The sequence below is a fragment of the Falco biarmicus genome, chromosome 8, assembly GCF_023638135.1.
Source record: "Falco biarmicus isolate bFalBia1 chromosome 8, bFalBia1.pri, whole genome shotgun sequence".
Classification (NCBI taxonomy): domain Eukaryota; kingdom Metazoa; phylum Chordata; class Aves; order Falconiformes; family Falconidae; genus Falco; species Falco biarmicus.
Window position 1 is genome coordinate 63,947,538 of NC_079295.1, and position 25,014 is coordinate 63,972,551.

The following is a 25,014-nucleotide window of genomic DNA, read 5'->3' on the forward strand; positions in this document are numbered from 1 at the left end:
TTTTTTTAAACCAGCATATCTAAAAAAAGCAGCTTGTAAACAGTTCGCAACCAAAACACACAGACCCTTCTCCTATTGCAGGCTGGCGAGGGCCAGTGAGTCAGGAGCAGTCCTTGCTGCTGAACACAGTTGCTAGAAATGCCGCAGTTACAGATTAACTTCTTTACCTGCTTTACCCATGGTTCCCTCAGCGCTGAAATGGGAGCTGTAAACCAACACTGTCGAACCAACTGAAAACTTGTGCAGCTCAATTACAAAGAACGTTTCAGCATCCTCTCCTAGCAGGCAATCTCATCCCTTCCTGTTGCAATCCTTGCACCGAGGTGCCCCCACCTCCGGGGCAGCTCTCGGGGCAGTTGCCCTTTCTGCCCGGTGGGAAGGGTCACCCTCACTACAGAGCCGGGCATGAACACGTGGCACTGGCTTCACCTACATCACACTGAGTCCATGCTTAACAGTTGCATTATCTGAATTTGCACTTGCAGTTTACATCACACTGGCGATACAGCAAACTTTTGCCAAGCACGAACCACAGGAAAGCCCTAAAAGTAGATGGAGTTCCTCTTAGACCAAGCACCTCATTCACCCATGCACTGCAACAAATCACAACTGAAGTCTGACAGAAATACTCAGTATTAAGAAAAATGCATCTTTTAAACTTTCCTGATTCAGTAAATTCAGGAAGCATTTAATAGATAATAAGCTCTTATAACTTTAATTGGCTTCCCTTATATAAGGGAGCTTTATATAAGGGCCCTTACTGAGCCTGAAAAGCATTTAAGCCCAAAAAGCATTTAAGCCCATACTTAAATGTTGTCTCATCGAAGTCAGTGTGAAGGAGAGAAGTAAACACACCCATCAAGAATTAGGACCATGTCAAAGCCAGAAACCCAGTTAAAGTAACAAAGTCATCAAATTCACTCCTTACTTCCCACCCCAGAAAAGTGTGTTTGACACACGGCAGTATTTTGGAAAGCAGAAAGCAGCCCGATATTCCACCTACTACAACGGACATTTGCTTGGGAAGTCAGCAGTCTAAACCAAGGGAAAGGGAGGATGTGCTGAAGAGCTCATCAGGCTGCTCCACTGGACAACCAAGCACTGAAGCATCTTTACTATCAGCCCCGCTGCCCTCCAGGGGGAAAGCCAAGACCCCCTCTGTCTGTTATCTGAAGTTCATGGAGCCTTCACCTACAGCACTTCCATGAAGGCTGAGAACCAAAGATGCCAGAAAGGTTTTCAAGACTGCTCAGCTTCCACAGACAGAGAGAGAAAGAGGAAAGAACAAGAAGCTATTCTGTCTAATCTGATACAAAGCTCAGCACAACTGTGCAAGGTTATCTTACACAAGCATGGAATGTGTGGCCACATGCACTCAGGTGGCCAGAGTACAGAACAGAATGAAAATTATTAACAAAAATAAAACTGGGAAACTGAGCCAGGCAGAATCAATCCTGCCTGATCTCAAACATGCTGCTTAGAAAGCTCTACAGACTGTTATTTTCCAATATTTTCTGTATTTGAACTTAAGTATATCTAAATATTTCTATTATGCATTTTATATATACATGTACAGCTGTATATATTGAACCACTGTTAATTCCTTGAACTGTCCAATTTATTCTCCTCTAAACCCCACCGATATTAATCTGTTATGTCTTTAGCTTTTTTTTTTTTATTTGCTTCTATTTAGAAGACTTTCATACTCTCAGTTTACTCAGATTACTCAGTTAAAGATAGCAGGAAATAAAATCTGGTTTTAATTACCTATATTCCCAAGAAGTCCATTCATAATTGTACTGTGGTCAGGCTTTAACGTATTGCTGTCTTGATTAATGAACTCAAGACTGTCCTGCAACCTGTTACAAACATAAAACACACAACTAAACCAGTGATTTGCATTTCAGTAGAATACAGAGTTACTTCATTATAGCCCAAATAGAATGGACAAGATAAGAAGGCAGGCTTCCACTAGAAAAAGCTTTTCATAGCCTGAGTCACATCCTCAGGTGGGCCAATTAATTCACAGAAAACTAAACACTGAACCCTCTGAAGCCAGATGTTTTTTAACATCTTTTTTTTCACCTTGGACTGAATTCCCCAACTCCAGTGTTCTGTCCTCATCCCTTCTCCTTTGGTGGTTGCAGGTACATTTGTATCTCACAAGATCAAGCTTCACCATATCAGCATCAAAGGAATGGTTCATTCATTTGCTTAAAGCAAACAAGAGAACCACAAGGGAAGGTGAGGACACTAATGACAGGATGTAACAGATCAGGGAACAAGAAGTTACTTTTCTAGAGAAAGAATATGGAAGGTCCAAAAACAAACTTCTGTGTTTTTACGTACATCTGCTTATGTGCAATAGATACAATTTGTAACGGACTCACGTATTCAAACTTCCGTAGATGCTGCTTCCAGTGCGAGCTGTGAAAACCTTGCTGAGCATGAGCTGAGGAGGTGAGCTAGAGGACAAAAAGGAAGATGTCAGTCAGAAACACAGTGCCAAGACAGGCTTGTGCTTTCCATTCCACAACCCTCCAGATTTTACAGACCTAAACACAATGTAAGTCTTTTATGTCAAAAGGGACATCAGAGTAACCCTAAAGCAAACTCAGAAATGCCTTTTACTCTCCACTTGCGGCATTCAATTCATTACATATTAGCACTAAGGAGTGAGTCTTTTGAAAAATTAATCTTACCGGATCTGGTGAATTTTCAGCGTGGAGCCCTTGTAGCTCATGGCCACAGAGCCAAACATCATCTCTCCAAGCATGTTAGCATCTGAGGAGCACCGAGAACCCTGCAAAAAAATACCCTTCAACATTTATTTTTAAGCATTTTAGAAGCATACTTCTGTCAAGCCAATATAAAACAAAGGAAAATAATTCTTTATTTAAAAGATAAACATGCAAAATATCCTGCTGTAACACTGCTGAACACGCTAAGTTGAACAGTTCAATGAAGATAATGCCATCACAGAAAACAGTCTTCACGTTGGCTGTGAGCTAAACCACTAACATGCAACAAAGCTTAACCCATCCACAGGAGGTGAGGGGAAGCAGTGGGACAACACTCTTTACTGAGTAAGAGCCATTAAGCCTAAACCTTGTGTCTGCTTGACAAGAAGGATTACAAGTTCATAGAGATCTTACACGGACTGTGCATCGGAGCCAAGCTGGACCGGTGCTTTCTTGACAAAGACTGATTCCTAACTTATCCATGGATGGTATTTTATATTTGATGCATTTTCCCCTGCTGCTCCCGTGATGGTACCAGCAAAGAGCTGCAGCGTCATGATGCCAGGATTAGGTTGTGCAACTTCTGCTTCTCGGTTGCTAAGAGCTTGCTGCAAGGCATACTGGCTAACTACAAAGGAGGAACATCATTATGCCACATCACAGGCTAGATCAAACACTGCAAGCAAAAATCTAAAATTAAAAAGTTACTCAGGGCAATTGAGTGGAGACAACTGCTCAGCTGACAATCATCTTATTTGTATACCTTCAACAACTGTTATTACTGTCCCTTTATCCAGGGCTGTTTCATCTCTAGGTGAGCAGAACATGAGTGCTGGGTCTCCATTTGTGCCTTGCCCTGAATAATTGAAAATATCGTGATCACTCACTCACAGAGCTCAGGCAGTTCATAGATGAGGTACTTTGGTACTGTGCAAGACAGCAACGCATTGCCTCCAAGGTGCATGACAACTCACAACACTTCTTGGAGTACTCCCTCCAAAAGGCCCCTAAAACCAGTCACAGAAATACCTTGTGTTTGGAAAATGCTGAGCACCATACCTCTCTATCAGTTATCCAAGCTCTGAACAACCAGGATCCTCACTCAGATTCCTACCCAGGCTTGGAATACACCTAAATATTTTGCCCAGCATCAGACAGTGAGCTCAGACCACAACAAGGGGACAGGGTGTCCACATCACAGACTCCTGCCAGCAGTAAGGAGTGATATGAAAATGACCACTTTATGTTTCTGCTCACGCTAGCCCGCAGAACAAGGGCAAGAGCCAGGAAATGCTAATCAGCCAAAAGGCAACGCGCTTCGAACACTTTTCAATTTTTAGCTCTTCTCAAGCACTCTCAATTAAGATGATGGTACTTTAACAGACATACCATTAACCTCTGAAATCTGCTATCAGTGCAAGAAAGAAAGGGGATGACTAAAAGCAACTGCAGTTATAAAAATGAGGATACAGTTGCAAGGTTTGTTAGCGTGCGTATGTCAGGGCAAAATCTGATCATTTGCTGGGTTTCACAAAATTTCCATGTTTACCTCCCAGGATATCACGCTGCCTAGGTGCACTGTAGGCAGTACTGGAAAAACTAGACTTTAAAATCAGTCAGTATGACCCAGCAGCTCCAAGGAAATGCAGGCACAGATGTTAATGGCTCTAGGAAATGACAGGTCTGCCAGCATCATGAAATCCTGAAGTAAGAACACTGCAAATTACTACAGCCAAATGTTATGATTGTTATTTTTAAGTCTGTTGCAGATCTCCAGTTGAAGGACTCATTCTGAATGAATGTCAGGCCCTTGATGGTTGGTTTTGGTTTCAACTTTCTGCTGTTGTGAAAATCTAATTCTAAAGCTGAGGAAAAATACTTTAAGATAAAGTATTGATTTTCTTTGTCAAGCAACTGAATTTAAAAAAGCAAGGGAAAATCGGCTGCTTTCAAATTTAATTATAGGGGTTTCCCTTTCCTCTGAAAGACAGAGACAAGCAATGCTGAAGGCAAAGAGCATGATAAGATGCACCCATGGCCTGTTTCAGTCTGGCATTTCATTTACACTTAATAATTTTACCATGCATAACAGAAGATACACATATGTAACGCATTTAATATGGAAACACTGCTACAGCTCAACTCTTTGGGCCTTTAATGCTGCAAAATAAAGGTCACTCAAGACCAAAGTAGAGTGCAATCAACTGAGGAAAGGAGTTAAATATTAAAAACTCAAACAAAAAATAGCCAAGGAGCATCTGGCAAAAAGGGCACAACCTCCGGCACTGACAGCTTGGACACAAACCAATTCCCTAGGTCATATTTACAAGCCCACATAAAAACCGATCATAAAATACCCACCAATGTTTGTTACTGCACATTAGCATATTAGAGGTAGTAAAATTTGCATGATTTGGAAATTATATTTCTGAATATATTCACAGCATTTAGTATTCCATTTACTGTACCTACTGTCCTATCAATAACTAAGTACCTATGTAAATTAAAAATGCAGTACAGAAACAGATGACAAATGTCGTCATAAACAGATCAGAAAGGCTTTCAGCCCTGACTACACTGACAAGCAGGTACCGAGGTAATGCCAGCACCGTAATGTGCAAGTAATTGTGGGCAAGCTTAGAACCAGCCAGCTTCATCTTAATGGATTCTAATCACATTTGTGAGGGAAGGATAGGATGTAATTAAAAATATGGAAGCCTGGAACAAAATCCTGTATTTCACCTTGCAATTGAAATCGCTCATATATAGTCAAAGTGTATTTAAACAATGGGAAACATAAAGAACTATTTTAAAAGTCCTACAGCATTGTATTATTTGGACTTCCATTTTACAGCTTTCAAAACAAACAAACAAACAAACTTATAAATACCGCAAATACATTAAGTAACTCCCGAGGTTACTAGACACAGCAGCTGGAAGTTAGGAAATGCCAGGCTGACCAACGTCTGTCTGGACAAACTTACTCTGGCCCTTCTGCACACATGATACAAAACTTTACTGTGCAGTAAAGAACTCCTGTACTTATGGCGCTCTGCTCACTTGCTGGGGAAGCCTGAAAGGAGTACAGGGAATGCAGTAGATATTTTACAATAAATACACTGTGGAAACCAACTGAAGATGAAAGTTTATCACACGCTTTCTGAGCCGGTCACATAGCTGCACGTCATTGCAGTTCAACTCAGTAAGATTTTGACTAAAGGATACGCGTGAGGAAATGGGGACTTAAAAAGGAAAACTTTCCACAGCTTTAAAATACGCTGTTGTGCCAACCACTAAAATTAATTTCCTTTAATAATGTTGACCATTGTTTGCATAGAGCCTCCCAGCAGGAGAGACAATCTATGGATAGTGGGGGGCATCATTTTGCTTGTCACACAATGCACGAAGGAGGTTATTTTATGCTGGAAGGAAGCTGCTGACAGAAACGCCTCTTCCTTTCATAACTGCGGCTAAATGCCCTTCCAGGAAGGGAGGAATGGAAAACAGATCTTCAGCCACCTTACTAAAGCTGTGGAAAAGAGTGTGATGAGAAAGAGAAAACAAGAATACGCGGTTTGCCAAATATAGAGGAGCTAACGTGACAGTGGGAAAGTCAGCACTGAAAGGTTCTTCATTTATATCTACGGTAGATTAAGACATCAGTAGTACTGTACTTCAGAATAGGTTGTGGAGATAGCAGCTTCCCCCAAACACACAATTACTTCATTACAAAGAGTGGAAGGGCTTAGATCTATTTTAGGGTGGCTTAATATAAAACACTTGTGATCCATGGAAGGAGAGATGACAGAAATATATCCGTGTCAGATGACTCTAGCTACCCTCATGGCCAAAATCTCTTAAGCAAAATTAAACTCTAATGCACCCAATCCCTTGTTACACAGACTATCCCAATAGATTGCGTGTTACTCTGTTATTTCCCTGGCATTCAGCAATAATGTAAAATAAACTACCTCATCTATACCAAGATAAGGTATTTGAGCCAAGGCTGGTTGTACCAAAAAAGTGTTATCACTTGGGTCTTAAGACACAGTAAATGTCCTGGAGAAACTGCTGCCATTCAAGAGACATCCTGAGAGAACCAGCTGGTTGGTTTTAGACTTGTTCAAACTCAAAGCTACAGAATTAAACGTTACTGAGTTAGGACCAAAGTCTGAAAACTGCTCTCCACCACAAGCTTCTAATTTCAAGCATTTTAAAACATTCAGTACCTCACCTGCCATTAGCATTTGACATGGGTTACGCAAAAAAAACCCAGGAAGAGTGACTCACCTGGTATTTTGGGCATTGTTCTTTTGGATCAGAGAACGAGGAGGATGAATTGATTGAACTATCCAAGGAAGAAGAGCTGTCTCCTCCAGGCTTCAGCTGGCAACATTTCCCAAAAACTCTCACTTGAGCATCACTGCAGAGTTTCTGAAATATAGACAACACGTGACTGACGAAGACCCATGACCTGAAATCACCATTTAGCAGCATTGTACTACCCTGTTTAAGTAAGATATTTAACAGCTGAAAGGCTTACACCCCAGGAAAACAGTTAACAGAATATTTATTATTATCTCTTGCAGCCTGGCTGTATGGAAAAAAAGCTGAGCTGTTTTACTTCCAGTTAGCTAGGAGGTAACAGGTCACTCCAACTCCATGTTCCTAAGTAGCCGTCCGACCCTGAAGCTTTACCAACTACTTTTTTAGACCCAAGATTAGCAGAAAGAACAGTACCAAAGCATTTAATGGAAGGATGGCAACAATAGGCTCCAGCTGTCTTCATCTGGCTCCCTGTGCCCACTGGGGCAGAGGTGACATGGCAGTGTGATGGACACAGCCCTCCAGAGCAACGATGCCAGCCAGATCACGACCAGGAGCAGTTCACGATGTACAGGAAAACACACTGATTAGGAATAACCAAGCGAGAACAACACACAATCCAAGAAAGATTCACACTACAAGAGTAAGTGGAGAGAAAAGACACTTATTTTTATAGATCTCTCCCTAGCTGTGTCTAAGTCCCCGGTCTTGTTAAAGAGTGGCACAGAGGTGACATGCTCCTCTTGTTTTCAGTACGAGGGAACTGTGAGGCTGAGAAAGGACAAAGCTTAAAAACACAGTGTTACAGAGAGGCCAGAAAAGTTTCACAAAGCCATGGAGAAATGGTCCAAAGGGTGATCTGCAATATTCGGACAGAAAGCATAGCAAAAAAGGGAGTTAGGAGGGCTCAGGCGGAGCTGGAGCTGACATACAGGGTAGGCAGGACCTGTGTCCACTACACACACACAGTATTACCGATCACTTGCGTGGGAGATGCCCCACTACTGTTTTGTTCACTAAAAACATTTGCGATTTCCCTGGTGGAATCTCAGTATCCCAAGCAGAATCAGCATCCGTGTTAACGTCATTTACACTTGCACTAGGCAACCCTCTTCACCTAAAGATCTTAACGTATTTTTCATATACTCATTACACTTCAACACACCCACGTAAGGTTGGCATTATTTAAATTTGCTAGTGAGCAGCACTAGGGGACAGAAATAGTCTACACTGCTCAAAATTACATACTAACTCTGCCCTAAGATCTTCCTCATTAACATTTCCTATACAATCACCAAACCAGTAAGAGCAAGCTGGAAGCAAACCCTACGGGAAGTGAGATTCGAGGGACAGATGGAAATACAGAAGTGCTGTTACATGTCACAGCTTCCCCTGGACTCACACGTCCGCATCTCAAACTAGTGCAATCTTTAATAGCTATGCAAAAAGGAAAATGCATAAGGAAAAGTGTGAAATACCCAAGGCAAAGGGTGGTAACTTCATGACTGTTCTATAATCAGAAAAAAATATACAAAAAGATGACTGCCCCTACTGCTGCCAAAGGATTTTGATGAGGGACAAGATGGGAATCCCATGCATCTGTCCTAGGCTGCGCAGGTTACTTTTTTCCCTGCTAAATCTCGCCCACAGTTAGGGATAGGTGACTTTTATTTGGCCCTAGGTGAGATTTTATTGGGCGAGATTTAGCAAAACAACAGAAAATGTCAGGGATTATCGAGCTCCACACGGCAGTCTGCACTGTTCCCCCCATTAGTGACTGCTGCCACAGAAAGCCTTAAGGAAAAATGTGCAGACAAATCAGCAATTCCGTGGCAGAGGGGAAGGAAGCACTCACTAGCCGCTCAGTCCTGTGCTTCACTGACATATACACCTCCCATAGTAGCATCCTCTCATTACGACATCGTCTTGAGTACGTTGAATTCATGCAATATGTAGATTTGCTAATAGCTAGTAACTGTGGCTTGAGCACAGTACACAATGGCTGGAACATGTGAATGATCATCATATGACTTCAGAGGGAACTCGTGAACTAGAATTGCATTTTATCTCTGACACAAACAACAATGTCCTAGGCTAGGCAAGCATCATGTGATAAAACCACATAAAATCCACAGGGTTACAGAAGCTTTTGCAGGCAAACCACATTTCAGCTTGCATTTTCCATCAGATGTTGAAAGTTCCTTCTAAAAAGTTACAGTTTTAACTAACTAAGCTTCCTTGAGACTGTAAAGCCAGTAAATGCATTTCACATGTGAAAAAAAATTCTGTGCATTAAAAAAATAAACTGGCTAAGTTTGCAAACGACTGACTTCTAAATCATTTCTTCTCATTATCACTGCATTTTTCTGCATAGCAACTTTCCCCAGATCCATTGGGAGTCTGGTATCTTGAAGTAATAGTTGCCTAATTTAAATAGCAAGCCAGGAAAATGGCTGTTTGGTCTTTGCAATGGAGTTTAATGAACCAAGACTCCTGCAAGGAGTCTGTAAAGGAGGTCAGGATCTTTCACATACCACTTTTCAGAACTTTGTGAACAGTAAATCCCTCCTAAAATGCAGATCACTGACAAATTTCGGTGTTTGCTCTTTTATAAATGTAGCACTTGCTTAAGAATAACCTGTTGGACAATGAGTTATCTGCAGTGCCCCATTCCTCTGCTCCAAATGTCAATGGTATTTTAGATACTACAAATCTTAAAATATTATCCATCAAAGGAGTGGGATTACTTGCATTCCAATGTAATATTCCAAAGATATTCAACCCTGGTTCCAAAAATAAAAAGGTAACCTAATTATTTAAGAACTGTGCGAGGGAAAGTTTCAAAGTTGTGGATTTTCTTTCCAAACAGACACAGTTGCAAGAAATCAGATCCCTAGGCAAAGTGCTGCTGGAGTCCTCCGAAGTGCTCACTTTTGCTGGAGAGCAGAACATCTGCTGGAAGGATGCCGCGGGCAGCTGCTGCTCCTGGCTGCCACGCTACTCTCCCCACTGTGGTCACAGTCTTTGTTCTTTCTCTGCCAACTTGCTGCAGATACCGCCCCGCTCTAAAGACTCCCTGACAGTCACAGTTCTTACATTAGAGGTCATCATCTGCTCAAAGTCTTGGAAGACCTATCAGGTAGTACTGAAGACAACTTAAGAGTAACATGTCTTTATAGTACAACAGGTACAAAGTAGTTTTCCTCTACAGTTCTGCTTCTGGAATCTCTTTTCTCCACCTCTATCAGTAAAGACCTTTAACTCTTTGCAACAAGGTCTATGAATTCCTCACTAAGTGGAAAGTACAGGGCCAGTGCTGCGCAGAGGAAGAGGAATTTCTGCTGGACAAGTTTTGGGTCGGGGATAATAAGAAACTTGAAAGAAGCCTGGTGTGTTGAACTAAATCCAGACTGCACGCGTGTGTGTGAGGGCTGTAAGTGACAGAAGGAAAGAGAAATGTCATCATATGCTTTACTCTTTTCTACCTCTCTGCAACAGCAGGTGCTCAAATACCACTGTGGTGGTAGCAATAAAGAAATCTGTATTTCCAAGGAAAGCTGCCACTCTTCCAAGAGCTCTGTACCTCATTTCTAGAACAAGTTTTTCAGCAACATTGAAAAACTATTCCTGAATAGATAAATTAACTCTTTTGCTTTATTAATATGCATTGGTCTGAATAAGTAATTAAATATATGCATCCACCTAGGACATGAGAGTAACCTGAATAGACATTCATTTCCTCCCTTCAAGTGCTGCTCTAAAAATCCAGTAACTTTCTTAAAATGCAGCTGCCAAGTGCTACATTCTCCCTCTATTTCCAGAGCAGTCAAGCTCCTCTATTACTCAGAGGTCAGTGAAAGAAGTAAAGACAACCCTACACTCCCCCACTCCACTAGCAATCTTCCATTTCTGTTTAGAGAGAACAAGCAGAGCTAAGAAGGTGCAACTCGGTCTCTGGGCTTACAGCTTTATCTGTCCGCTCGCTGGAAATCTGTCCACTGAGAGCCACACAGAGACCAGAGTCTCCATTTCACACAACTCACCTAAAATCAAAAGGCTTGCTCTCCAATTACTAATCCCTCAAAGCAATTTGCTGTTCAACATTTATCCAGTGCTGAAGTATATTAGAACACATGGCTAATCCTGGCTTGTTTAAAACAGCATGCCATTTTTTCTACTTTGGGATAAATATGACATTCGGAGTGAAAGAAATTGCTGCAGTAGGGGATCAAATATCATATGACCTTTCAGTTACATTATCTCAAAGATAAAGACAACTAGGTTACATGGCAAAAGTGAACTTTTCATTCCTCAAATCCAAGTCTCCTGTTGCACCTCTAGATCTCAAATTCTGCAGCCCAGGCCACACTTTCATTTCTTCACAAAAACAGAACAAACTGCTTCTGAAAATCGTCTTTTGCCTCTGGGTTGTAGGAACAAGCCACTGTCCTTCTCTGATTCGTTGTCTTTCCCCTTCTCAGCCACACCACCCAAACTCTAGATCCCTGCTCAGCACAGTGCACAGCGTGGCTCTTGCTTTCTCTCCTCCCTTCTCTTCCTCATGGTCCCCTGATGGTGCTTCTTCCTCCCTGGACTCCATGCCTTCCTCTAGGCTTGTTTTTAGACTTAGGAAATCTTTTAGCTTCTTACATGTTCACCAGCACCAATCTTCAGTCAAATCCCAAACGGTAACCACTGTCCTGTCATAAGTCATCAGTGGCCAACTTAACAAGGAAAATGAGCAGCTCAATGAGACAGCTAACCCTGACCCTGAACCCGTTCAGCCTGCTCCGAGGAAAGCCCTGATGCATGGTTCCCCTTCCCAGCTTCTTTGGTTTACTCCCCACTTCTCCCTCGTGGCACCACTTCTGTGGCATCCTTTTCCCAGGCAACTGCCAGCCCTTGGAGGAAAAATCCTCGTACTTCAGCTGGCCTTTGCACACCGACATTTACAGTGACATAACTCATGTACCACGCAACGGCAGCGGCACAGTAAAATACAACACAGCCTTCGCGTAAGGTTAGCGTGAATGCAATGTCAAGGTTGAGAAACCAAGCACACAGGGGTCAGGAAAGGCAGAGCCAAGGCTGAAAGCTCAGCACTGGCCGGGCCACCTGGCCTCTGCATCTTAAAAAGGAAGAGGAGCTGCCTGTTGTGCTGGATTTGAAATTCAAACCAGGCTCCGTATCTGAGCTCTTGGAGGAGTATACCTGTGGTCACACACAGCTCCTGGCTTGGAAACTCAGGGGTGGATGTGGGCAGCACCTCGCACAGCCACAGGGCACCGCGCAGGCGGCCAGGGCCGGTGGTACAGCTGAGCAGAAAGCAGCAGGGAGCTGCTAGAGGAAAAGGAGCAGACAAGCACAGAAATGAGTCTACTGGTAGAAATCAGTCATAGGTTGTAACTCTGTCACCTGCAAATCAAGTAACACAGTCTGATTAGAAACGAGACACTTATTAGCATGAGGAACAAACCCTGAAGTAACTTTCTAGAGGACACAGTGGATCAAAACCATGAGTTTGCCCACAGAAGGACTTCGATATCCAAAAATCCAAGGGATGTGGATGTTTGGGTGTGGAACTAGACTGTTTAGTAAAGGCGTCAGTAACATCGACTTCTCGTATCACACGCTGCCCTGGTACATTCAATATGCAAACGCCTGTCGTGATACATTTGCTCATGACCTAGTGTCACCGGGCTGGAAAGGGCAGCCACTCTCTTCTGGGATGCCCTGGCAGAACTCAAGGCAGGGGAGTTACCCAACTTTCTATGCTAGGAGGCAGCAGCCTTTCGGCTCTGCTTACAGAGCCTGGCTGATCAATAGCCCATCCCCTGGAAAGCTGGGGAAGAACCTCTCCTGCTTAGCACCAAAAAAGGTATAGGACTCACAAAGGGGATTTCTCCGCCTCCCCCCCATGCCAAGTGCCCACAGCTGCCTCAGGCAGATCTTTGCCTGGCCTCGGTGGAAACGCCTGGCACAGCCTTTGGCCAACATTCCCGGTGCAGCCGCCAGCCCTCCGAGTCACCAGACTGCTTCTCAGCGTGGCTCGCCAAGTTTAACTCTAGCAAGACCCAGGGAAAACATTACTTCTCCTGAGCAACTGAAACATTTTAATGGCCAAACTGTTTTCTGTCTCTGTGCAATACCCTCCCAGAATTCTTGTTTACCTAATATTTAGCTTTACTGAAGACACTAAGAGGTTGATTTAATATCCAATGAAAACACAAAATCCAAGTTCGTGTTACAGTCACATTTCCCTCATGGAGAACACGAACCCAGTAATGCTTTAATAACTAGAACCCAGCTTGGCGTGAGCACACACTCTGCAGTTTTCACTCATCAAAAAGTCAGACATTACTGTTTTATTTCTTGAAACATCTATGTCTGGAAAAGTTTGCTCTGATGCTCCTTAAATTTTATAATTATACCTTCCCTTACAGAATTCAGATGACTGAGCCACGTTCAACTTTGGTCCACCGCACACAACTCTTGACATATGTAAAGATTTGATATATAAAATAGAGCAAAGTATATCTCATCCTGCTGCAGGCATACAACTCTTAAATTGTAATTGCCTTCACGTCTCATAAGCAACAGAGAATGGGAACTGAAGAGCACAGTCACATAAAGCAAACTGAAACCCTCTCAGTTCCCTGCATTAGACCAATTAGACTTCAGCCAGAACAGTCTGGCCACCGCTAGGCACTCTTGCAAATCTACCCCCTAGTGTTATTTGTAAATCCAGAGGTATAAATCATGTTTGGAAATGGGGCGGGGGGGACACAAGAGATGCAGAAAGCGTTGGCTCTTGTGGGGTGGTGAACAGATACCCTTTCAGAAGAGAGCACCCAGCCCACACACGTTTTGCTGCAAAAGGGCAAGAGTGCCTTGGAATGTGCTTAGAGCCAAGATCTGGCTTTGTATAGGCAGGGTGTGTCTTTGTTAATGAAAATCATGATAAAGAGCAAGAAAAATAAACAATGCAATTCCTTGAAAATGGCCAGTACGTACTGCTAACTGTACAAGCCTGTACTAAGCTTGCAGCAAGCCGAGCAGAGGACTCTTCTGCACGTTTTTACCTGCAGAATGTTTCTGTTACTGCAGTTTGTTTTACCAGGAAAGTTTTTGCCTCACATTATCTGAGTGCTGCAGAAGGCAGATATCATGGCAAGCAAATGTTTCAATATATTCTCTTTTGAAGTCTCCTAATACCACAAGAAAGAAGAAATGTATCAAGTTACTAGAGATGAGTACTGGGCATTAGGAACACCCTGGGAACAGTCTTCCTCCACCAGTCTCACATACTCATTCCACAGAGATGGTGAATACAGCTATTTCCCTCCCCCCACCCCCCCTTAGCAAAGAAAAAGAAAGGAGAGATTAATATGGAACCATATTAGCTTCATTATCTGCCATTTATTCTGTTGCTGCTGAGCTGCCACGCTCAATGATCTGTCTGAAATAAACCAAAACAATGAAGTTTGCAACTCCACTATGCAAGAACAGATCTATCTTAAAAAGGTTTTAGGCTTTCAAGAAATCAATTGAAATTATGGTAAGAGGATTTATACTGCACAACATCTTTTTTATTAATGAAGTAATACTTTTTAATTAATGAAGTAATAGTAATAAGCACAGCCAGCAATTCGTACCAATAAACCACTTCTAAAGATCTCTTGTCTTTAATAACCTATTTTCCTGGCAAGAACATCTAGTAGAACAGGAACTTATAAATTATAAAGCTATTCTAACAAGTTAAAATTAAAGAGAAAGAAAGTTGCACTTTGTTCAACATTTGTGAAGCTTGCTTTACTTCCCAAATTCTCAAAAAGAAATAGGAAATGGGGATCTTGACTCAGGGCTATAAAAGCGCTAGAGTAAGTAACAGAGAAGCCTGGAATTCAGTGCCTGATGAGACACAAACTGGCTCCCAGAGGTTAGGATACACGGACATAGGAAGCACTGCGGACCAGGATGAGAAGCAATCAGGCTGGCAGCACTCAGCAACAGGCCGGAAGAGTTTACAAAGATGGATGAAGAACCTTCTGGCTGTACTCCCAACACTCAACATGAAAACCAGGGCTTGGGGGTAACATGTTTCTTTGTCTACTCCTGCTTACAGAACTTAGTAGGTCCTACGGGTAAAAGCAACCGGGATCATAAATTTCAGTTCATGCAGTGCTTTCTGCTTGCAGAGCTTAAAATTATTTGCAAATGTTTTTAGAGATGGTGAAAAGGAAGTTCAAAGCAGCGCAGTTAAGTTGTCCAACCTCACACAACCACTTACAATAGCACTGTGGCTAGAAATTAATCTTCTGGCCAGAGCCCTTAGAAGGAAGTATCCTCATCTGACTGCATCCATTACAGTTTCAATTAATAGATTACCATGCAGACCATGCCAAAAGGGCAAACAGAGGAAAAGTTTTCAAGTAACTTTGTGTGAAAAAACTGTCAGCAGAGCATAGAAAAGATTGGCAAAAGCTAACCAAAGGGGACACAAGAGGACACTGGAAGGATCTCCTGATTAAGAATGCCGACCCCACCACAGCATAAAGGCACATCCATAAATATCTGTTTATGCCCTGCCTCAGCTCCCCAGCACTGCCTGCTGCAGCCCCAGGAAGGAATCCTCCTCTTTGAAAGAGCAGAAAGTAGATGAGCCAAGGAATAAAGAGATCACTATAGTATTTAAAGCTGTTAAGAATCACTGAAGCCTGAATGATTTGCAACTTGACAGGAATTTAAATACAGTCCTGCATATAACCAAACTTTCAATGTTAATGTGAATAAAACAGAACATTTGCGATTTATCAGTCTTGCCATTTAAAAAAATATAGACAGTAACCGTGTAAATTAGTAAAATACTCACCGACACCGAAACATCTTCTATTTTTCTTTTAGCACTGGAATCAAATAAGACATTCCGTCCTCTTCTTTCGCAGTCCTGATACACAATCAGTCGGATCTGACTTGGGTCAAACTCCGGCAAAGGCCAGCTTTAATTAAACAATAGAAGAGCAGAAGGATCAATTACTACAACTCTTTATTACACTGATCTTTCTACATTATCTGTATATACAACTTTATTAAAATAGAAAGTCGAGTAAATGCAATGCCATTTCATAGAACCTTTTGATGCTGTAGCCAGAACTATGCCTTTTGGTTTTTCCTTTCCCCTACACTTGCCAAATTACATTGGCATAAACGTCACCAATCCACTACAACCACGTACAATGACATGTGCAGCATTACTAGCTCTTGTGCTCTGTCTTGTGATATTTAATGTTTTCTTCAAGTTCCAGCTTTTTGCAACCAAACTCATAGAAGAGCTCAGCTTTTGTGTTTGAAGACACAAGAGCCCCTCATTACTGCAAGCACTAGCTTGAAAGCATTCACAATTCAAAAGAAAAAAGAAAAAAGGTATATATTCACACTGGCCTCTCCCTTAAGGAATGAATTTCCACATTTGCAGTCATGGGTTTTCAGTCTCATGGGTTGGCAAAGCACTGAACTCCACAGCTGAAAAAAGGCAAAGCACTTTTCCTACCCTTCTTCAGGTTTCACAAACACTATATGTGTATAAAACTTACTGCAGCATTATAAACTACAGCGTTCATGTTAATATATATACGTTGATGCTGGGAAACAGCCAGCCATGTGTAGCTTGGTCCTGGCTATACTCAGGTCCTTGCTGCATTCAGACTTAGAAACAATCTTCACTGAAACCACTGAAGTTCAAGGCCATGCTGCTGCACGGGTCAGCAAACTACACGCAGCAGCCCTAACAAACCTATTCCCAAAGTGGTTTTGCAGTTGGCAACAAGGAAAGGAGCTTTCCTGAGCCTCTGCCCTCCTTAGTGCTGCTGAGTTCAGAGGAGCTCTGCAGGCTGAACTTGCAGGTCTCAGGCTTCAATACCACTGCAGAATCTTGCTTTTAAAGGTGCTTTGTAGCCATCATCTTAAATTTCCCTTTTAAAAAGCCAGCCATCACCTTAAAGCCCAGCAAGCATTGTTGCCCATGGGCTTGAGAATCCATTTTCACTGCTACCTTCTCAGTTCTTGGAAGACAGGAAACAAGGCACCTGCTCTATCCACGAAACCAACAGGAATCACCTTTCAGCTAGTTACAAGCCATTTCCTAGATCATGCGAAATTCTATCTTCCTTATCCTTGGCTTTTAGGCAAGCAGTGTTAGCATGAAACGCCAAGAAGTGAGAAACGAAGCCCTGGAACTTTCCAGCCATTAATGAAGGACACAGGCTCCCAATTTACCAGAAGGACCCGTACATTTATTTCAGAAAAAAAGACACCCGTAAGTGACAATGCAGATTAAAGTATACATGGCATGCTAGACTCCAAGACTATGGTAAATTTTACACTCCTCTGTCCCTCTAATTCACCATCCAAAAGGTTTCCCCTCTCTGTGCCCCTGCTTTGTGTGATCAGTACACTTATGAGGATTTGTAACCCAACTTCTATAACTGGTCACAGCAGAGAGTCAATTTGATCACCAAAGCCATGGTTACCTACCAGAAGTTTTTAAGACTGTCCAATATAGATCCACAGGCTTTACAACTAGTGTAGTCCTAGCGAGGTGAAACTAAGCACCAAAACATACAGTTAACTCTGTCTCTTGAGAGAGGAAATACACTTCCCAATCTGCTCAGCCCCACCATTTAGCAACAGGAGAGAAAAACAGAAGCCGCAAAGAAGATAGCGTGCAACAAAAGTCAAAATCAACTTACTACAAGAAAAATGCTTGAGCAACTTGAAACTGAAATAACTTGATGTCTAGATTTGGGGGCAAAGACCCACGCATCCTCTCTGGGCACCTAAAAGCCAAGCATCGTCCACAGAGGGACATGCCCACGCAAAGAGCAGATGGCAAACTGAGCCAATTCTCTACCAAAACCCAAGCACAGTGACAGACTCAGAAGAGCCAATGTCTACCGGGGGCTCTGCTAATAAGTCCCATCTTGCACTTCAGAAAATGTAAAAAACCAAAATCCTTGTTGTTTGATGCATGTTTGGAGCGTTACCAGCTGAGAGGCTCATGGGCACTAGAGCTGGGGACGGTTACTGGTAGGAGCCTGACTGTGGCTGGAGGTGAGGAGGTAAGTGAGACCGCTGGATGAACTGGCTACCTGGAGGAACCATCTCCACCTATTCAAGTGACATCAATGGAAGTCTGGAAACTCATTTTGTTTCCAGATAGGCCACTGTGGCTCCTCATAAAGAAACAGTATGTGACAGTAACAACAAATGGCTTGCCAAAAAGATGGTATCGCTTGCTCCACCCTTGCAACACATCTCATTTTCCTTCAAACTCAGACAAAAGCATGCCTTCCATTACCTAGTACTTTTGATATTTGACTTTGAAATTACTGGCAAAGAAGGGCAGTAGCTGTTCCAGATCTTAGGAAAGTCTACTTGTAAAAAGCTCCAAGAGCAGATTACACACTAAGAGGAGAGAAAGCTAAATATAAACTCTTGCTGTATTCAGAAACATATTTGATTGAGGTAAGAAGAGCTTGTTTACTCTTCAGGTTCTTCACGTGACGATTTAACTTTCTCTAGATGAGAATTTAGTAGGTGTTACCCATCGTAATTTGTGATAGTTCCAAATAAGCGTTATTGCCATTACATAATAGAGTCCTTAAGCACATTTCAGCCTTGCAAAAGCATTCCCTGGCAATAGCAGGGCACTTCCCAAACCAGAAGAAACTTTAAGAGAGCTGGGGGAAAGTTAATTTAGACAGACAGTAAACAGAGGCAGACTGGCACCTCTGGCTCCCCCCACGCCCCAGCCCCGATGAAACAGGACGCAGAGTAGCTTTGCTTTTGTTGTCAGCAGCTTTAAAATACTGTTAAGCTGGATATCGGGGTAGATTGTCCCCAGAAACATACAAATTGCTGCGTGCAATACCCAGGGCACGTTCTCAAAACAAATGTAACAGGGCAAAACTCCAGCGCTGCTCTTCAGGCAGATGAACACTGACCTAGATCTTCTGAATATAATTAGTTCTGTTTATAAATGGAAACTGACATTTAACTGATGTTTTCTTGAGATTCTTATAGGAAAACCAGGAGACGTAGAATCAAATGTTCTAGCGATGTTAATGAAAGGTGAGTCTCCATCTCCCACGCTGTTCTGGAAATGACGGTTCTCTTAATGAGGACTTTTTCCTGCATGACTTATCTACCCCTCTTTGATCCTTCCTTGAAACTGATTATATTTACAGGAGAAAAACCAAAAACAATCCCAGAACAAACAAACATACATAAAAACCACCACCAAGAAAACCCCAACAATCTTTTCAGCAGTGGAAATGTTTGTGACTTTGCCGCGCAGTTAGTGCTGCAAGTTCGAAAGGAACAGTGATAAATTATTTCTGAGCAAGACACCAGTCCTGCGGAGATCCCCACTACACAAATGGTGATGCTTCTAGAGCGAGATATTCAGAAATACCTATATGAATAGCATGGGGTAGAAATCCACTGCTGTATAAATGCTGCGTGGGATATTTCAGAAACAAATCACGTAACAGCAGATTTCACACGATCACAGACTGGTTGAGGCTGGAAGGGACCTCAGGAGGTCAACTGGTCCAACCCCCCCGCACAGATGCTAATGCAAGTACAAAGCACAAAAGGAAAGGAATTATTTGGCACAGAAAGGCAACATTCCACGTGAACAATTTTGAAATTATTAGAAATTAATAATAATGAAATCAAGTCCTGAAAAATGTTATTTTCATGCATGTTCACACTTAAGCCCTAGTACTGTTCAGCTCTTCTCTTTCACCCATTTCATTTTCCTGCCTTTTTTTACCTTCAACCATGAAATATAATTTGTAGTTTCCATTTAACAGATCCATTATATGCTTCCTGACACCTGTACTGTGAGTTGCATGGCAATCCAGAACTCCAAATGTTCTCCATGGATGGATTTTCGCATATATCTAATTTCTGGAGTTTATTACTGCCATAGACACTTCTCAGCAAGAGGCAACAGAATCGCTTTGAATTGGTATTGTTACACTCTGTGCAAGTTCTAACAGAGGAAACGACAGCCACAGAAATCCAGAGTTACCACTCCACCAACTAAAATACAAGATTCTCCCCTGTATCTGAAAGCAAGTACAAGTACATTCCTTCCTCCCTGTTTCCACTACAACATGAACAGCACTTCTTCATTACATTACAGGTTTAGCTTGGTACTATTTTTCCTCTTGCCCAAGACTTAACTTTTAAAACTATTTCATGTTAACACAGCTTAGATAATTATTAAAAAGTAATTGGATACTAACACAGACATTTTAGAAGTCTTAAAGTAATTGAACAAAACTGCTCAAGATATTAAGCACGTAGGAAATGTAAAAAAAGTTTGCTAAAAAGTAGTTGCTCAAAACTAGAATTTGACTAATCATTGAAAAAGTAATTTGAAACTATCAGTCAAACTATTGTTTTCCTACATCATGTTACCCATAGTTATAAAAATTGCCTGGTGATGAATCACTTCGAACTATTTTTAAATGCATCTACGCACATGATATTTATAGTTTATGCTAGCTTATCTGTTCTGCATGTTTTTCATGTTAGCACCTTTTTTTAAAATGCTGACAGGAACAGCCAGGGCAGACCAGACAGCAGGTCCACCTTGCCCCATGCCCTCCTCATGGGGCTCCGCACAGAAGGAAACGCCTTCCTTTACTCCTATTAGATGAACATCAGAACCGAGGCGTAGGGATCCCCAGGGCTTATCTCCAACTTCTGCAGATGATACTCTTCGTGTATGATTGTTGTTACGGCGGTGCTTAGACCCAGCCAACTTCTACACAAGCACTGGACAGAGACTGTTCCTGTCTTGAAGAGCTTACTTTGTAAATGTGAGACCGTTCCACTGGGTGTGCTGGGATACTTCAGACGCAGATTATCTCCACGTTCCACAGAGAACGCATTCACATTGAAGCGTGCTCATGCGTGCACACACAGCCCAGTAATACTGAGGATCGTGAAGTTGCTTTGTTATAGGGATGGGTGATCAGAAGCAGAAGGAAAATGGTCCTTGTCTGGTCCAGCCACCCTACCATACACCTCTCGCCCCTGACCGAGATGCTTTTTCCAACAAGAAATTCCCTTCTCCTGCCCAAATTCCTCTGCACACTTCTATTGCCTGCTACTGGATTATTTTTTCCTTTTGGCTTTGAGAAGACACAGCAAAAGTTGAGTACACAGGACACACAGAGAGGGTATTGTATGGATTTTAATACCTTGTTACTGCAATTCAGTAAGTCACTTATTATTTGACCATTATTGTACGCAGACAGCTGTGTAGACCTTTCTGAAAGAGCACAACTAATTTGGAAGCAATGAAAACAGCAATGTACGGCATGTTAATGATGCTTCCAGCTTTGGAAGACAATCCATTAGCCTTCTTCAGAGAGGCATGGGCAGGTTAGTTATTTTTTTTGAGAATAACACCTGAAACACAAAAGAACTTTTATCAGGATTCCCATGATAAGGATGATCCAGACTGCACTGCCAATTTGCAAAACTGGCATTTTCAGCAAGAGAGTCCATTTAAATGCTGGTGACTTAACACGACCATACGGCTGCGAGGAGGAAGAAGATCCCTAAACTAGAGAAACCACGGGGCCTATACTTAGAAGAAGTTTTGCAAGATAATTGTCTTTACAAGAGGAGGTCACTTCAGGGTTGTGTGACTGTTGTGGTAAATGCCTGCTGATTCTGCAGAGAAAAACCAGTGTTTGTGACTTGACCAAAGCCACGGAGGAAGCCCGTGATGATCGATTGCGAAGTCTACCCAGCACTCTGGGCGACACTGCCCTCTATCACTCTGATCTCAGCTGGGGTTTTGCAAAACTCAAGGGACGTCTACTCTGGGTGGCTTGGAAAAACCAACAAACAGTGGATCATCTTAGGGACAACCACCCGTGACGGTTGGCTGCTTGCAGCAGTTGCATTTTTCAGGTTTATCACAAGGAAATAGTGTTTCTTTAAAAAACAACAACAACAACCCAAAACATAAAACATAAAATCCAAGCCATCCCCTTTTTATTTCTTGAAGGAGGGTGACATGTCCACAGGCACTGCAGCACTGTAGAGGTCAGCTCCATGCTACATCTATAAATCCGTCTCATTCATTTACCAGCTTAGTGATCCTCACCTTGAATAGCTGCACTACTTGAGCTCCAGGAAACTTCTGCTGCTTATACTAAGCACATATTGTACACTAGCCACATATTCAGTCAGCCAGATATTTCACAGTTGGTATAATAAACTTAGATCTAAACATCAATTGGCTTCCGAGGTCCTTGGCTCTGTCCAGTTCTTTAAGTGTATATGAAACTGACTTTATAGTTTGTTTTGATTTTTTTTCTCCCTTCTACCAAGTTATTTGGCTCTCATCAAGACACCTAATTTATACTCTAAAGTCCAATACATGAGCCAGATGCCTTTCCACAAGCAAAAAGACGTTAATATATATAGGTTAGGTGCAGTCCAGTTAACACATCAATCATAATCTGGAGTATGATATTGAAAAGAAATAGGTTGGAAGGTTTTGTTAAAGAGGTGTAGCATGTTGAGTAACTTTGCAATTTGCACAGCTTCAGAATTTACAATTAATATTAGTAATTTCATAGAATATTTTGGGGACTACTTCACACACAAAAAAAATGTTTGTTCAGCTTATAGCTGCTGTAAGCACGTATATGCATGCAAACTTACGCACATACACACACACACACACACAAGCTCTGTGCTCTTCTGAAATACCCGTTTTAATAAAAAATACACACAAACAAGACACAGCTCCTTTCAGTTAAATTCACCAGCACTGAACACAATGTTTTATATTATTCAAGCAGACCGCACCTCCCTTTGCAAAATTATAACACATAGAACCAGTTCAGGGGGGAAAAAACCCAAAACATTTGTGCCATTTAGCATATAAATATAAGAAAAATCATAAAAAATTAAATCCTTAAAAGCTTCATATGCCTGGAAAAGAAATACTTTCATCACAGACAAAATATTAAGCCATCAAATAATTAAAATAATTGCAAGAACTGTGCGGTGATCGTACCTGGGAAGCATCTTTGTCCCCCGAGCAGTTCCACTTTTCAAAATCCCTATAAACTCCTGTTGTGCCCAGCTGCCAACTCAGGTTAATAATAGCAATGAGCCATATTCATCCAAAACCACAAGACTGTCAGGTGACATATCAAGAGGTCTGAATTTAACTCAAACAAAAGACTCTCCATGCTGCAATGCAAAAGGCTTAATCCTAGCAACAGGATCACAAAAACCACCTTAAAGCGAGCAGTTCGCCGAAGCACAATATAGGCGCTTGCACCAGGCTGTGTTTGCACTGCCCTGGAGTTTCATAACCCAAATCCTGCCCCTCCATTCTGGTGCACAGCCCGGGGTTTCTGCTCAAGTGAATACCGCCCGTCTTCCCCGCGCCTTTGTCTCTTCCCGTGTATTGCTGCAGAGAAGATCAATCTAATTCATCGGAAAGCTAAGTGCTGCTTCGGCAGGCGCCGGAGCGTACATGTCACTGCCATCTATCCTCCTCTAGCGAGCGGATCGGAGTTGAGTCTCATGACCCAAGTCCCCTGGCAACTGTGGCTGCCGTCCTGCACCTCCACGAGCCGCCACCGCCGGGAATTCAGCCTGCTGGGACAAGAAGGGAGCGGGGGGGGGGAGCAAAGCAGGGCGGCCTCCTTCCAGGCTGCACCCCCAGCCCTCACATTCCTGGAAGCGACGGGATGCTTGTGCTGCGGCCGGGCGCGGAGGCAGAGGGGTGGAAAGGCGAGCGCGGACAGCCACCACGTGACCCAGCTGTCAGCGCGTGCCACCTGGAGCCGCCATCCGCCACCAACCCCAGCGCCGCCGCGACCCCCGCGCACCATTTCACCGTTAAAATAAAGGCCTTTAAAGGTTTAACCGCGGGGGGCTCGTCCGCATGGGTGCTGGGAAGCGGGGAGAGGCGCCGCACAGCCACCCCTCTTTGGTGCCCGCCTTCGCGTGGCTGGCGCCCAGCGGCGCAGCGCGCTCGCAGGCGAAGCAAAGCCAGCTCTGCGCCGCTATCACAGCAGCGCCCGCTCCCCCCGCCGCTCCTGTAAGAACAAAGGAAGCACTGTATGCCCTCTAAGGGCTCATTAATATTACAAGGGAAGCATCAGGAACGTGCCAGACAACTGGATAGCAATATAGAGGGATTTTTCAGGGGGGGAGTGGGGTCGGGAAAGAAGTGAAATAAACGTCCTAAGAAATCCTGACCGACCTGGTAGCTGTAAACAAGGTTTCGTGATTGCTCCCTGTGGTGACCCAGGCCATGCTAGGAAGGCTGCCCGGTACACGACAAAAGCAAAAAGCTTGCTATTTAAAGAACTTTTTTCTCTAAATTGCAGGGGAGGAACGAGAGAGATGAACAGGGAAGTGAAGAAGGAACCAAGCATCCAAAAAAGCAATGCACATTAAAAGGCATCAAGTCTTGTCACAGGCGTAGGTGGGGCTAATCATTCATACTATTAATTCTGTATTATCTTCGGACAAAACGCAAGAAATATGTAAAGGCAGAAGACTGTAGCATCATAGATCCTACATCCCCGCCCCCCCCCGTATCTGAAAACCTACAGCTTTTGCCAATATTTCAAATACAAAGGCAGCAAAAATCCATTGATCATCAGAATCTCCTGTTCCACTGCATCCCACAAGACAAAGTCTAGGGCTACTGACAATTCCCCTGTATCACAGAGTGGGTGAGCTGACACTTGTTCATGGGCTCTGGCCCCAAGACGCAACAATCCCAACAGCCCAGCTGACGTACTGCCCTCTGAGATGGCCTCCACCGGAGAACACTGAGCTCCCTCTTCTGCTGCATGTCTCCTGGACTAAGCTAAGGAAGAAATCA

General features: G+C 42.9%; 1 protein-coding gene across 3 annotated transcripts in view; it reads right to left on the minus strand.

Annotated features, from left to right (window-relative positions):
• Positions 1-25,014, minus strand: part of FNIP1 (folliculin interacting protein 1) — a 70,319-nt gene that overhangs the window by 23,560 nt on the left and 21,745 nt on the right. For 2 of the 3 annotated variants that reach the window (XM_056348762.1, XM_056348760.1), the window contains exons 2-6: positions 15,940-16,066; positions 7,032-7,175; positions 2,703-2,803; positions 2,391-2,465; positions 1,768-1,859 (exon numbers count right to left, since the gene is read on the minus strand). In XM_056348762.1, coding sequence (XP_056204737.1) covers positions 1,768-1,859; positions 2,391-2,465; positions 2,703-2,803; positions 7,032-7,175; positions 15,940-16,066 — 539 coding nt within the window. Of the gene's footprint in view, positions 1-1,767; positions 1,860-2,390; positions 2,466-2,702; positions 2,804-7,031; positions 7,176-15,939; positions 16,067-23,181; positions 23,764-25,014 lie in introns of those variants that run through there. The other variant, XM_056348761.1, reaches the window with a different exon arrangement.